Here is a 15,212-nt window from a genome sequence, read left to right as displayed (position 1 = left end):
TACACCTTTTTAAAGGAAAGAAAACTTATTTGAGGATTGTAAAAGACAATAAATAAGTGTTGACAGATGTGTAAACATAATAAAACCGGCTAGGAAATTGGAAAACTTGGAAGTCTTACGAACGCGGGGTTGTTTACTTATTCTTCAGGCTGATGGCTGTCATTGCTTTTCAAGTTTTCATAAAGCATACGGCTGTTATTGCTCGTGGGATACTTAAATTTGCCCAGATGTCATCAAGAGCAGTTTTGCATGTGAAAGGAATGTATTTTTCAGACTGTAAAAATGAAACAAAAAATTTAGAGACGATATTTGGTGATTGGTTATTTGAATTAATAAAAGTAAGTTTTCTTCTTTTTATTACTTTTGACATTTAAGTTATTTATCTATTTCAGCTTTGCTTTTTTTGAAACAGCCTGACATTGTCAGAATTGTCAGCAAAAATAAAATTGAGGCACCACATGGGGAAAATCTTGAAAAAGTAGTTTCGTCATTGAAAAGTGTGACATTATATTTTGATAATTTTCACGGATAAATCAGTAATCCACAGAAAAGCATAAAATAAGCAAGTGTAATAACACTTTGACGTGACGTCATTTGCGCTATATATAAACATAGCGTTAAGCGCGCTAATGTTAGCGTTACACTAGAGGCGCGTACTTATTTTATATATGTGATAAATAGAATATTATATTCGTATAGATTCAATACTTAATTTATTGAACTCGTTGAAAAACAATATTATGCTCGCCAGAGGCTCGCATAATATGTTTTTATTCAACTTGTTCAATAAATTTAGTATTAAACCTACACTCATTCAATATCCTCTATATTATATATACTCGCGTATGATTCGTTCCTGTAGGCTTGCACAATATAATTCCATTCTGCTTTTTCAATAAATTCAGTACTAAACCAACTGTCACTCAGTGTCCTCAATTCTATTTTGTTTAATTCCGCTCATTTTTTTTCTCGGACACATGCATTCTTTTATTTGCATACCAAATGCCCCTTTACATGGAATGACATGAACATGTCCCATTGTAGGTTTCCTGATAACAACTGTATGGGGATATTTCTATATTAAAAATCAACCATTTTCATTTTTTAAATGTTGACTAATGCTTAAGTCGGTGCAAGGGGGCATGGCAGGTAGCTTACAATTACACTACCTCAATCAAACCGTTCTAGACGTTCTATAGGGATTCCGCTTTTCTTTATTTTAGGTGGCACTGGAGATATATCTGTACATGAAAAGCAAATTGATGGTTCATTAAAAGAGATACACAAGCCTAGTGGAGGATCGTTTGGTGGAACTCAAGTTGACGACAACTTCTTGCAATGGCTTACTAAATTATTTGGCAAGTTTACCATGGAAACATTTAAAGAAGAGGGAATGGACGCTTACTTCAATTTACTTCGAGATTTCGAGTCAAAGAAAAGACTCATGCGACCAGACGTCAGTCGTAAAATAACGTTTAATGTAGGCCTATATAGACTTTTAGAATTTTATAAACGGAACGAGGACATGCCAATCGAGGAAAAGATTGCTGCTCTCGGACTTGAACATAAACTGAAACTTTATCCTGACAAACTTAGCGTGGACGCTTCTATAATAAGAAAATGGTTTGAATCGCCAGTACGAATGATAATATCACATGTAAAAGACATTCTTGCTGAGTCAAATATGAAAAATGTTAAAACTATTCTGTTAGTTGGAGGGTTTGGTGAAAGTGACATAGTGTATGAAGCGATGAAAACAAACTTTGAAAACACCCACACAATCATAAGGCCGCATGAGGCGAGTTTAGCTGTCCTAAAAGGAGCCGTACGATTTGGTCATATTCCAGATATAATTAGGTACAGAATCATGACCGCTACATATGGCATTAATGTTATGAATAACTTTGATAAGGGTAAACATCCTGTTTCAAAAAAAATAATAAGAAATAACAGAGAAATGGTTGACAATATATTTGATATTTTTGTTCGCAAAGACGATAATATAGAATTAGGCAAAGAAATACTCGAAGATGACTTTACTTCAACTAATCTACAGAAAACATATATAGCTATATATAAATCAACAAAACGTGATCCGGAATATGTAACAGATGAAGGGTGTACAAAACTTGGTGCACTGACTATAGAACATCCAGAGGGAAAAACGTTCGAAGACAAGAAATTTGATATAACATTTGTGTTCGGTGACACGGAGCTATTTGTAAAGGTGAAGATTAAAAAAACAGGACAGGAATTTGATAAATATATTAATTGTTTAGAACAGTAACATATTTAACGAATGTAAACGTGTTGTTTTATGATGAACTTTTACAATATTTTTCTTGTACATAATGACTTAGTTACATTTCCCACTGTAATATATGATTTACGGAATCGATTTTACTGTGTTTATTAATAAAGCAGATATATTTGCCGTGTATATAGGCACATCATGCTTCAGAAATAAAATGCGTTTTTTTTTCTTCCTTCCTTAAAAAGGGAAAATATCAATTTTACAACGTATAAATGTTGATTTTAGAGTAATGTTCGATGCTTTTCACTTGAAGAATGAACTGCTGAATGTTACGAAAGACCGGTAGGGCCATTTCAACTTCATGAATTCCCGATTTCAGCTTCATGAATTCACAATTTGAACTTCGTGATTTCCTGTTGAAATTGTGAATTCCCGTCAAGTTGAAATCGTGAATCAATGTAGTTGAAATCGTGAATTCGTGAAGTTGAAATCGGGAATTCGTGAAGTTAAAATCGGGAGTCCATGTAGTAAAATCGTGAAGTTGAAATCGTGAATTCGTGAAGTTAAAATCATGAATTCATGAAGCTAAAATTGTGAATTCGTGAAGTTGAAATTGTGAATTCGTGAAGTTGAAATTGTGAATTCGTGAAGTTGAAATCGGGAATTCATGAAACCGGTCTTTTATAGAATGTAGAACTATTAATCCATAAAGTAGTAAATTGTAAACAAGTAGTATTTTGACTTACATATAATAGTCAGTAGCAAGCTGTTGTTTCCGTGAGCAAGAAACTACACACATTGCTTAGCACTGGTTGGTTCGAGAGTGTTTAAATAAGCATATAGCTTTTAACAGAATAAATTGTATAATTTAAACATCGACTGTAAGATATTTACATATATTCGACGACTATTCTTGCCATAGACAAGTGACATTATGCCCTTTCAATGTAATATAGGCATTGAACAGGTAAAATTAAAATAAGTTCACATTTTGCCATAATTCCACGAGGCCAAAGGAAATTTCTGTAAACATTAATTGTAATTAACCTGTCGCTTTCAATTTATAACAAGAGTTATTATATTTTAGACAGATTTAAATCTTATCTAACAAGAGTTGGTCAATCACCATTATTATAGTCAATCTTTTTTAAATATGTAGTCAATTCAGCACAACATGACAATGAAAAAAAAAAATAGCATAATATGATGATGTCACTTTAAAGTGACGTTTCGTAAAAGTATTATATGTTATTTTGGTTTTGGAGTGATATATGTGGATATATAACCTGCTAAGATTTTATATCACACGAGCCGTTAGGCGAGGGTGATATTTTATCTTGGCAGGTAATATATCCACATACTATATCACTCCAAAACCAAAATAATAATTTTATTACCCTTCCCCTGCCGAGTTTAGACGATTTTTAAAAAAATCATTGCTGTTTCAAATGAAACGTCGAAATAAGATTCCCTTAAGGGTACCTCTTCGTCACAACATGACGTCACATAAATACATGACGTATTTTTCCCCGTACCTAACGAATGTAAACAAGAGAAAAGGGGTAGTCTATTGAACGCACTTTTTTGTAATTAATATCAAGCTTTCACAAGGTCATATTTGTTTTCGATACTGATGGTAATATGTATCATTACTCTACGTTGGTAAATATTTATCATTTGACAGTTAAAAAGTGCTTGTAAATCGGAATTTACACCGCGTAAAATCGAACCGTACGCGCATCACTTCAGCGCATGTTGTTTAGAACGTTGGGTACCCAACGGGGAAATTTAGTGTGTATATTACCCGTCTGTCTCGGTTATATCAATTTCTTTCGGGTGATCAATATCCAATCAAAAAAGCGGAAAAAATCTGGAGGGGTAATAAAAGAATATATTCAGATTCAATAATTTTATTGACTTCAATTTTTTTAAATACAGTATATCATGGTGATTTTTATATTTTAGATATTATCGTTTTGCATAGTATTTTAAACATCATTATTTTTTTATATTTCATGATTATTTTGTTATTCATAAAAAGTAAAATCCTTGTATTTAGACCGTCAATGTGTCTTCATCAAAGAGATTCTAGTTGTGTTGCTTTCCATTAACTATTTTAACCAAAACGAAGATATTGTGGTCAGGTGTATTGGTTTTATTGTCCGTGGTCTTTGTTCCGGAGTAAAATAGGAATTAGGACTGAAACAATGGAAATAAAGAAATGGAAATTCGTTTCTTTTAAAACCCAGTTTTAATTGTTACAAACAGCATTTTACTTTTTATATCCCCGAAACGAAGTTTGGGGGTGGGGTATATAGGAGTCACCCGGTGGTCGGTTGGTCCAGCGGTCCGTTGCATATTCCTTGTCCTGAGCATAACTTGAAAACTACTGGTTGGAATTCAATACAACTTCATACAATGGTTAAGCACTTTGAGAGGAAGTGCAGCGCATAAGAACCATAACTCCATCTTGACTAATTACAGAGTTGTTGTCCTTTGTTACTTTTCCTTATCCGGAGCATAACTTGAAAACTACTACTTGGAATTCAATATAACTTCATTCAATGATCAAGCACAATAAGGGGCAGTGCAGGGCACAAGACCTATAACTCTATCTAAAGTAATTACAGAGTTATTGCTCTTTGTTACTTTTCCTTGTCCGGACCATAAACTGATAAGTACTAGTTGGAATTCAAAACAACTTCATACAATGGTCAAGTACATTGAGAGGAAGTACAGTGCACAAGAACCATAACTCTATCTAGAGTTAGAGTTAATGCCCTTTGTTACTTTTCCATTCCTTTATTCTTGTTTAAAGCATAACTTGAAAACAACTAGTTGGAATTCAATACCACTTCATATAAAGGTCAAGCACATTGAGAGAAAATGCAGTTCACAAGAACCATTATTCCATCTTGACTTATCACAGAGTTATTGCCCTTTGATACTTTTTCTTGTCCAGAGCATAACTTGAAAATTAATGGTTTGAATTCAAGGCAACTTCATACTACAGGTTGGAATTTAATATAATTACAAAGAATGGTCAAATATATTGAGAGAAAGCGCAGTGCACAGAAACCAAACACTTTCTTGACTCATTTAAGACTTTTTTCCCTTTGTTACTTTTTATTGTCCAGTGCATAACTTGAAAATTAATGGTCGGAATTCAATGAAACTTCATACAATGGTCAACCTCAGTGAAATGAAGTGCAGTGCTAAAGAAGTCTTTCTGGACTTATTACAGACTAATTCAATAAAACTTCATCAATGGTCAAGCACAGTGAAAGGAATTGCAACGTACAAGAACCACAACTATCTTTAATTGGCCACAACCATAACTCTAGTTCAATTCTCTTACAAGGTATTCTGTTACTAGTAACTTCCACATTTCCGAAGCAGTCTTGCAGGGGTATTAATCACATTTAGTGATAGTTCTAATTCCATTTATGACGTATTTCAACATTATTTTTATAAACTGAATCGCTATTGTCTTTCAAGACATACTTGAACATGAGATTTATACTTTTAAACTGAATTGCTTTTGTCATTCATGACGTACTTGTAAATGAGACTTATAAACTGCTTTTGCTTCTTTTTTTTTCCTTCTTTTTTTCAACCAGATTTATAAACTAAATTGTTTGTTGGTTTTACTTTTTTTGTAATTAAGGACGTATTAGATCATGAAATTTATAAACAGAATCTAGACGTATTTGAACATGAGATTTATATTTGATTGAATTGTTTTTGTTTTGTTTGTTGTTGTTGCTGTTGTTTTTGTTTGTTTGTTTTTGTCATTCAGGGCGTATTTTAACATGAATTAAAAAATCAACTGTATTGTTTTTGTTATTTTGGACGTACATGTATTCAACATATGATTTTGTCATTTAAAAAATTTTTAACATGAGATTATAAAGTGAATGGTTATTGATATTTAGGACGTGTTTCATTATTAGATTAATAAACTGAATTGTTTTTGTCATTGAGGACGTATCTTAACTACATGTATACATTAATAAACCGCTAATATATACAGTTGTTTTGCTCTCTATATGTTTTTATTTCTTTAATTATTATTATTATTATTATTAAACACTCGCCACCCTCAACACTTATCACCCATAGAACGCATCACATTCAACACTCGCCACCCTCAACAATAATCACCCTCAACACTTTTCACCCTTAGAACGCATCACCTTTAACACTCGCCACCCTCAACAATCATCACCCTCAACACTTTTCACCCTTAGAACTCATCACCTTCAGCACTCGCCACCCTCGACAATAATCACCCTCAACACTTCTTATCACCCTTAGAACGCATCACCTTCAACACTCGCCATCCTCAACAATAATCACCCTCAACACTTATCACCCTTAGAACGCATCACCTTCAACACTCGCCACCCTCAACAATAATCACCCTCAACACTTATCACCCTCAGAACTTATCACCTTCAACACTCACATCATTCACCACTCAAATCCTTCACCACTCAACCACCACCCTTAGTACAGCGTTGACCACTATCACTTACTGTCGTCACTAAATTACAGTTATTTACATAATTATATTCATTGATGATAATATATCTCATCAGTGACTCGGAAATGAAATGACAGAAAATGCAATTAGCTTTAACTATTAGTTCCATTGCATGCTTGCCTTGTTACAGATATTGTGAAAAGTAATGAGATTTCGAGTAACGGCTATATTATAGCAATTGCCTTTAATGCCACGGTAAGAAAAAAAATACATTTGATGCGGTAAAAAGTAGCTGCTCATGAAAGAGAAGCAGGTGAAATCCTGTATACTTACACTGTTAAAAATGATATCAAAACATTAAATGATTATTCGTCAAGATATTTTTTGCGTGTGTACGTGCGTGCTCACATGCGTACATGTGAGGATGAAACTTTCATGGTTTATTTTTACAAATATATATAAGTAAGCGTCTGGTCAGACTGCACAGTATAAATAAATAGATCAATTTTGCATAAAATCGGCGGCCATATTGGATCCATCTTGGATTTTGAAGCGCTGTTAAAGCAAAATTTTGTAAGGTTTGGATTTTTGTTAAAGCAAAGACTACACACTTGCTCTAGGGTACTGAGTTTCAGATTTGGACAAAGTTTTTGATAAATTGGTCCTCAGCTCTTAGACCAGCAGTGCTAAAAGCTAATTATTTTGGGATCCAGCAAGATCAAAGGTCAATGTCTGTGTCACTCCTTTGGTCATGAAAAGTTTTAAGGGTTTTTTTTAATTGATACAAAGTCGTAGATAAATTATTGGCTTGTCAAAACTAAATATCTATGGTGTGATAGTTGGATAAAATAGTTTTCTCCTATCGTTTAAAATTAATGTCAAAAATGTCGAAATCTTTTTTATAACAATTAACAAATTTTGACTTATTGTTGTTCAAGAATTATTTCTTTGTCTCTAGTCATTCATAACTTTGCTTGTTAATTATGTGAACCTAATTGAAGGACCATTGAGATTATATATATCTTTCTTTTTCCGAACAAATGGGCTTACCCACTTCTTATCTTATCTTATTGTAAGTGGTCAACAGAAGAGTGCTAACCGGTAATTCACCTTCAGTGAGTAAGTATAGATGATTCTCCCCGGTGCCGCTGTTCTTGGTATTTTCCCAGTACTCGCCAGTACCGCGGCGCTTGATTTTCTCCAGTCCTCGCCGGTACCGCGGTTCTTAATTTTATAATAAATTAACTTATCCTTATTAATTTATTATTCTGTGATTATAACAGTTGCATTTTATCTTTAGAGGCTTGCTTGTTTGATTGGATTTTACGTCACATATGGCGACGTTCAGGTTTACTAGTGGAGAAAGACTTCAGGCATGAACGGGCACCTGAGTAGAACCACCGACGTTTCCTAAGCTAGCTTGATAGCTTCCTGACATAAAAGAATCCATTGTCCCTGTCGGGATTCGAACCACGGCGGTGAGTGGCAAGTGGTTAGAAGTCAACGACCTTAACCACTCAGCCACGGACGCCCTGTCCCATCTTTAAAGGTAACACGGCCATTTAAAATGTAGTCAGTCTATTTTTATCTGGATTATTACAATACATGTTTACGCAATATGTTAATAGGTGGAATAAAATATGGAAATTAGCATATGTTCGGACTACAGCGGTGTCATGATTGGTCCGGGAGAATATATTTACACCGACTTAGATTTCAACGAAGCAGTGGTCGGGATGGACTGAAAAGAATAGGAAAATCAAAGACATAAAATTAATCAAAATTAATAACATTTCATTCCTTCAATCACAGACTTTAATTACAATTGTTATTCATGTCCGTGCTTCAAATACAGACATAAATCAAGTTTTAAAAAAAAGATCAAATCTAAAACAAAACCGAAGTTAAAAAACAAATTGATACCCCACATGAAACGAAAATTTTATGTATTCCTTTGTTTTTATTTGTATGAATTCAGGTTTCCTGCATGAATTCTATGAATTCCGATGCTCATAACTCTTATTTTTGTTTTCATGTGTACTTAATTTTATGCACTACATTATTCTTACTTCATGTCTGCGACTATGGAGGCACGAAAAAAAATGCTATTGATAGCCTTATTATTATAATTATGTTCGTTTTCAAACGACAAAATAAAAGATAATACAGTGTACACGTCACAATGTGAATAATTACACAGGAAATTTAATGACAAAGTGATGAATATCTCGTTACCTTAGTGCAGTAACGGGACAAAACCATTCATTGTTTTAGGGAAAATTTAAGAGCACTTTACAGTGCACGGATACCATTTGATCTGGATCAACACTACTCTCCTGTGCATCAGTCGAAAGTTCCACAATTAAATAAATGATCAATCATAAAAATCATTCAACTCCAGCCTTAAGTAGCCCTTTTCACATAAGGAAAAGATTAAATCCCCCCTACCCCATCCCCCTTGCTACAAGAAAAAAAAACACACACAAAATTATTTTCACCTTTATAATATTCTACATAATTTATTCATGTAAATAGTAATTTAACATATAATATCATAAAACATATATGTCATATAAATCTGTAATGCTATTATGTTCAACACAACATAACTTTCTAAAGCAGCACACCACCACATTTGTGTTGGGGTTTTTATGGAAACTTAAAAAAAGGAAAATCATAACAACAAATGCTTTTTTAACAACAAATTTGCAACTTGCTGTTACAAGTGCGCATATAGCCTTACATACATTATATTAACAGAAATCATCAACATATTATTATTGTTATTATTATCATTAATATTATCATTATTATTATTATCATTATTATCATATGTATAATTTCCTATTACTCTGTTTCTATCAGTGTAGACCCTTGTGGGTTAAAATAATAAATTGTGTAGGATACATGGGTAAATATATTCCAGGTTTCACCTGGATTGTAACTACTTATACACTTTTTTTTAAATAAAATATTTTATCTTTAAAGGGACTCCACTCGTGTTTTTTTTTTTTAACATGGGTCTGAAAATAATTTTTTAAGATAAATTGTTCCATTTGATGTAGGTCTTAACCAATAACTTGTTTGGATACTTTCAGATCATTCACTAACTCCTTTTTCCAGAATAATTATTTTACTTATAACAAGAAAAATATTACATACATTTGTATGTAATATAGGTACGATTGCATACTACTTTTTGTGAAGACATTATGTTTGCTGAATTAAAGGTGTCATGTAAAATGAACAAACATGTCATGAGATATTTTATATCTTTAAACATTTTCATGGAATGTAATTAATGTATCATCATATTAAAGTTGCATGCCTTCAGATGAGAAAAATGATTTCAAGAAAATCAAAATATGAAAAGAAAATTCACGGTCAATTGACTGCTTTGAAGCACAAAATAAAATTACAGGAAATTAAAAAACCTTTTTAATACACTTAAGGTAGAATTTCATTGTAAATCATAGTCACAGTTTTGATATATTATTATTTATTCATATTAACATCATTATTGGTTATATATTGATAAAAAAAACGAAAGACACAGTTTGTAAATATTTATTACAATAAAATATGAAAAAGGTATTTTCCATCCTATGCGACGCGCTGAGGTTAGCTATAATTAAAATTCCCGCGCAAAGTCGCGGTGGTGCTTGGGATAATCACTTGATACTGTAAATGGCAGCCATTTTACGATACTGCTATGACCACAGCAGATTTTGTACAGAAAAGTGACCCAAACTGTTGCAATGCTTTTCACTAAAAATCTGGCTAAGAGTATCATTTTCAATTTGTTTCTGAGTAATTATTTCTTATTTACCTTTAATTTGCATATCTTTCTATTTTAAGTGCCCAAGCTGATCTGAGAAATTCAAATTTTATATGTTAAGGCTCTCAGACCTCAGTGGAGTTCTTTTAACTTTAAATTTATTGAAAATTAATTTCACTCATCTGGAGGCATGCCACTTTAAGTCAATCAATACTGCTGAAACAAGGTATAAAACTGAAGGCTCAGACTTTTTTACAAGATTTACAGTCAATACCAGAAACAATCTTTAAACAAAACAAACATTTTTAACATGTTTAAATATATCACAGAAAATGCTGTAGCATTATAATACTTAAAAAAATCATTATCATGTGCATGGCAATAAAATATTTGCACAAAAAACTGAAACAGACTTAATGTGCACATAAATTTTAATAACTTAAACAAATAAAATCATTCCTGAAAACATTTTTAAAAAATCATTTGTGAAATCTTTCATAAATCATTCATGAAATTGTTACTGAATAATTCATAAAATCATTTATTAAACCACTGAGGGGAAGGGAACATTAACAAAATCATTCATAAAATTGTTAATGAACAATGAATAAAATTATTCATCACTTCAATTTGGTGGTTGGATATTCATACAATAATTCACAAAATCATTCATAAATCCATTTATGAAGTCATTCCTAAAAACATTAAAAAATCATTCTATCAAAAGAGAATCAAATCATTCATGTTAACCAAACAGACTACCCAAATCATGACACCTGAGGTCCTGGTAGATATATGTCTTGCCAAATTCCATGATTCCATGAGAAATACATTATATTTATTACTTACACACATCAAACATCTGACAAAACATCTGAAATTTTTATCTTAACAACAAACACAATGCCACAAAAAATGTCAAAACACCAATACTGATTATCACCTTCTTATAAAAACATTGTCTGTTAGTCCCATCACAATAAACCCATGGAGAGTGTTAAATACATCAAAAGTTTGACATTTGGCAGTAACCCAGTCTATAACAAACACCACAGTGACTGGTTCAATAGTTCAAGTAAAACCCTTCAACTTATTCCTTTCATCTTAATTTTCATGACAACAAAACGAGTGTTCCATATACAACTGACATATGAACACAAAAATAGAAAGAAATTTCTGAAAAGGGTCAGTGAGCAATTTACAATATATATTATTAGTATATATTTTTATATTTTATTCAGTGTACACATTTAGAGTTAATTATTCAAAGGAAACCCTAAAACATATATATTCAATAAATGTTATTACATGGGGAGTGCCGGCATAGTGCTTAAGGTGTGTGCCTCTCAAACCAGAGATCAAAGGTCCAAGCCCTTCTGTTTCTTCAAATGACACCAGTACTGGTTAGTTTCATGGAGTGGACTTCGGAGTTGTTAAAATAACCTTCAAGCTTTTATCTTAATCAAACTAAGATAAATATGTTGAAACTTAAATTTTTCTTTCAGATTTTCGTTTTGTTATTATTTATTTCAAATAATAATATATTACAATACTTAAATCACCTTAGACTAAATCATATTCAGAAATAGTCATACAAATTTAAAATTTATATTATAAAAAGGTCATTTATCAATATAAAACCAATTATAGCAAAGTAAAAGAATTAACAAAAAAATGCAAAAAAAACAAGACTTAAGAATCGGACCGATCACTATTGTCTTTAGCCTCAGTTACCACAATTTCTACATCAGATTTTACCACATTTGTTTCTGAAGAGGCTTTGTTATCAGGTAGTTCTTGTTTATCCATTTCTTCCTCATTTTCTTTGTCCTTCTTTGTCTCTTCCACTTTATTTCCTGCTATAACTTCACTCTTAACTTCAGGTACCTCTTTATTTCCTTCTATAACTTCACTGTTAACATCAGGTACATTGCTTACACTGACTTCACTACTCTGTGCTGCATCTTTGCTAGGCTTTTCAGTTACTGATACACCACTTGAACTTTTCTTCACTGCAAGTTCTACTTTCTCTTTGTCTCCATTCTTTGTAGGTGGCGTTTTTATGATTCTCATACTTTGTATTTTCTTTTCAAAGTCTTGTCTGTCACCTTCTAACAAACCTAGTTCAAATGCATTATCAAGATCTATCAAATCCTGAACCATATCTTTGTATCGCATATCCATTACAGCAAATGTATTTCTTGCTTCTTCATTAATCTTTTCCCTCTCAACAACGGCATCACGTCCAAACACCATTCCTTCAGTCCCTGTTGTTCCGGTTGTCATGCTCGTCCGCGACGGTTTTCCATGTTCGTCCATAAGTGACATTCTAGATGGTCCTAAGGAGGACATTGATCTTGATGGAATGTCAGCAACCTCGAGAGTTTCTGCAAACTTCACAGTACTTGTTGGTCTATCAAAATCTTGAGTTGCTTTAACAATTTCTCCCTCGACCTCTGACCTTATCCCTGCTGACCTTGACCTCAGACTGGAGGTTGATGGTAATCTGTCCTCCTCACTAGATTTTCCCCTCTTTTCATCATCCTTTTAAAATTAAAGAAAATCAATTATCATAAATCTATCTACATCTCTGACTAGTTAAACTTAATATAAGTGGGAGATTTTTCTTCAAAGAGAGATTTTAGAACTGGCAATAAACAAAAAAGAAGTTCTGACATCAAAAAGAGGGAGATTTCTTCAATTTGTAAAAATACCCCTTATTTGAAAAAAAAAAAATCTTTGAAAATATGGCTGCCGAAAGTGGGAGTCTCCAGCTAAAAGTGGGAGAGTTCACATGTATGCATGAAGGGACTGGAAATATTTTTTTTGAAAATTTGTGTACCATCTGAAGTTATGGTCTGGACCAATAATTTTCACCTTAAACTCAAATCTGACTAAGAATAATACAAAAAGTAGATTTAAATTTGGGTATATTTCTTTTGCATATTTTCCCATTCTAAGTGCATCAATTGATCTAAAAATTTCAATTTTTAGACTTTTGAGAACATCAGCATAGCTTATCATCATATTTTGCAAGATTATTTATTCATAGTGCTATCAATAATTTTAGTTCTTACTTATTTCTTAGGGGGAAAGAAGGTCTTAGGGAGCATAGTCATAGGTGCAAAAAAAATCTTAGTGAAGTGATTTACAATAAGCTCCTCGATTCTTTGTATTGCCTATTGGCCAACTTTTCACATTGACTATATCATATGTTTCACTATGCTCTTGTACTGATCAGGAAAATTAAAAGCTGTAACTACTTTTGATAGGCAAAGGATTAGTGCAAGTTGACAATAAATATAGAAATTTTTTAATGAAATTTATGCCAAAAATAGTGGGTTTTTGTTGTTGTACTTTTTTTGAATGGCCAAAAATTATGTTTTTGTTGAAAAAATTGATTATTTTGTACATATTTTAATATATTATTGCTATGGTTTACTTATGATTATTAAATCTATACCATATAAGATAACAGTATTATTAACTTACCAAACCCTCATCGTCAGTTTCTTTTTTCTCCTCCTCCTCCTCCTCCTCATCCTCATCTTCATCGCCTAACCTCGTGCTTGCCGATGTTGCACGAGATTTCGTGCCTGGCGTCTCAGTATCTGTAGGCGAGGTTTTACCACTCGTAAGATCTTCCTTCGCCAAAATAGCTTCCAGTTCCTGAAATTATCCAATTACATAGGCAATATAACTTATCATGTCGTCCCCGTGAGACATATACATATAAATACATTATATTATATAATTACATAGGTAACACAACTTATTATGTCGTTCCCACGAGACATATAAATACATTGTAATATATCAAAGAAATCTAACAAAGGGAAATGTAGTCTATACTTGGGAATATAAATTACTTTAATGCATTTAAAGTATTTCTGGAAGTAATCCTCTTATGGCATTTGGTAATGCATCTATAATGAGAATCTCTCAAACTTCCCACATCATTATATCTTCAAAAACCAAATGGAAGAATTGTTTTTGTTATTTATACTTATTTATTTATACTTATAAGAAAAAGCAGAATATTAAAAAACGTAAAATAATAAAAATGATTATTAAAACCTTATTACGTATAAAATCATTAAAATGTAACCAAATTGACTATTTTTAAACAAGCATAGCCATATTTTCTAATCTAAAATCTTCATTATTATCAGTAGCTGGGTTATAATGTGAATTTACACTAAAAAACAACGGAAAGAAAAACAAACAACAATTGCTAAACATGTATATGTCAACTTCTTTGCTTTGCATTTCGTGCAGTCCTTTAAACATTTAAAGGAACTCCAGTGAGGTTTTTTAGACATAATGAGACTGGAAATATTTTTCCAAGACTTGTGTATCAGTTGATGAACCAATAACTTATGTACACATTTTCAGGTCATTCCTTGCCTTGTTTTCCCACATTAATCATTTTAAATATTCAAAAAAACAACAAAAAAACAACAACTCAAATTTGGCTAAGAATCAGACAAAAAATGATTTTCAATTTAATTCTGAGTAAATTTCTTTGTTTTCCTTTGAATATTTCATCTAATATTTCTAAAATTTTCAAATTTAAAGTTTTTAGGGTTTTGGACCTCAGTTGAGTTCCTTTAAGGAATGTCCATATCAGAATACAAGAATTAACCTACCAACAGATCTGGCTTTACACTGTTGACAAAGAGCTGTAACTTTTT

General features: G+C 32.2%; 2 protein-coding genes across 7 annotated transcripts in view; one reads left to right on the top strand and one right to left on the bottom strand.

The window, feature by feature from the left end:
* Positions 1–1,223: 1,223 nt before the first annotated feature.
* LOC132749389 (heat shock 70 kDa protein 12B-like) lies at positions 1,224–2,287 on the top strand (the record flags this gene model as incomplete). Its single annotated transcript, XM_060739121.1, has 1 exon — positions 1,224–2,287. A coding segment is annotated over one exon (1,064 nt), but the record flags the coding sequence as incomplete, so codon positions are not given.
* Positions 2,288–9,228: 6,941 nt separating this feature from the next.
* LOC132749447 (HEAT repeat-containing protein 4-like) overlaps positions 9,229–15,212 on the bottom strand; it is a 44,388-nt gene continuing 38,404 nt past the window's right edge. For all 6 annotated transcript variants that reach the window (XM_060739219.1, XM_060739196.1, XM_060739227.1 and 3 more), the window contains 2 exons: positions 14,011–14,187; positions 9,229–13,062 (listed from right to left, as the gene is read on the bottom strand). In XM_060739219.1, coding sequence (XP_060595202.1) covers positions 12,211–13,062; positions 14,011–14,187 — 1,029 coding nt within the window. In that variant the 3' untranslated portion in view covers positions 9,229–12,210. The remainder of the gene's footprint in view (positions 13,063–14,010; positions 14,188–15,212) is intronic.

The sequence above is a fragment of the Ruditapes philippinarum genome, unplaced genomic scaffold (assembly GCF_026571515.1).
Source record: "Ruditapes philippinarum isolate M1 unplaced genomic scaffold, ASM2657151v2 ctg1508_1_1_1_1, whole genome shotgun sequence".
NCBI classification, from domain to species: domain Eukaryota; kingdom Metazoa; phylum Mollusca; class Bivalvia; order Venerida; family Veneridae; genus Ruditapes; species Ruditapes philippinarum.
Note: the sequence above shows the minus strand (reverse complement) of the source record. Positions and strands in the feature narration are given on the sequence as shown.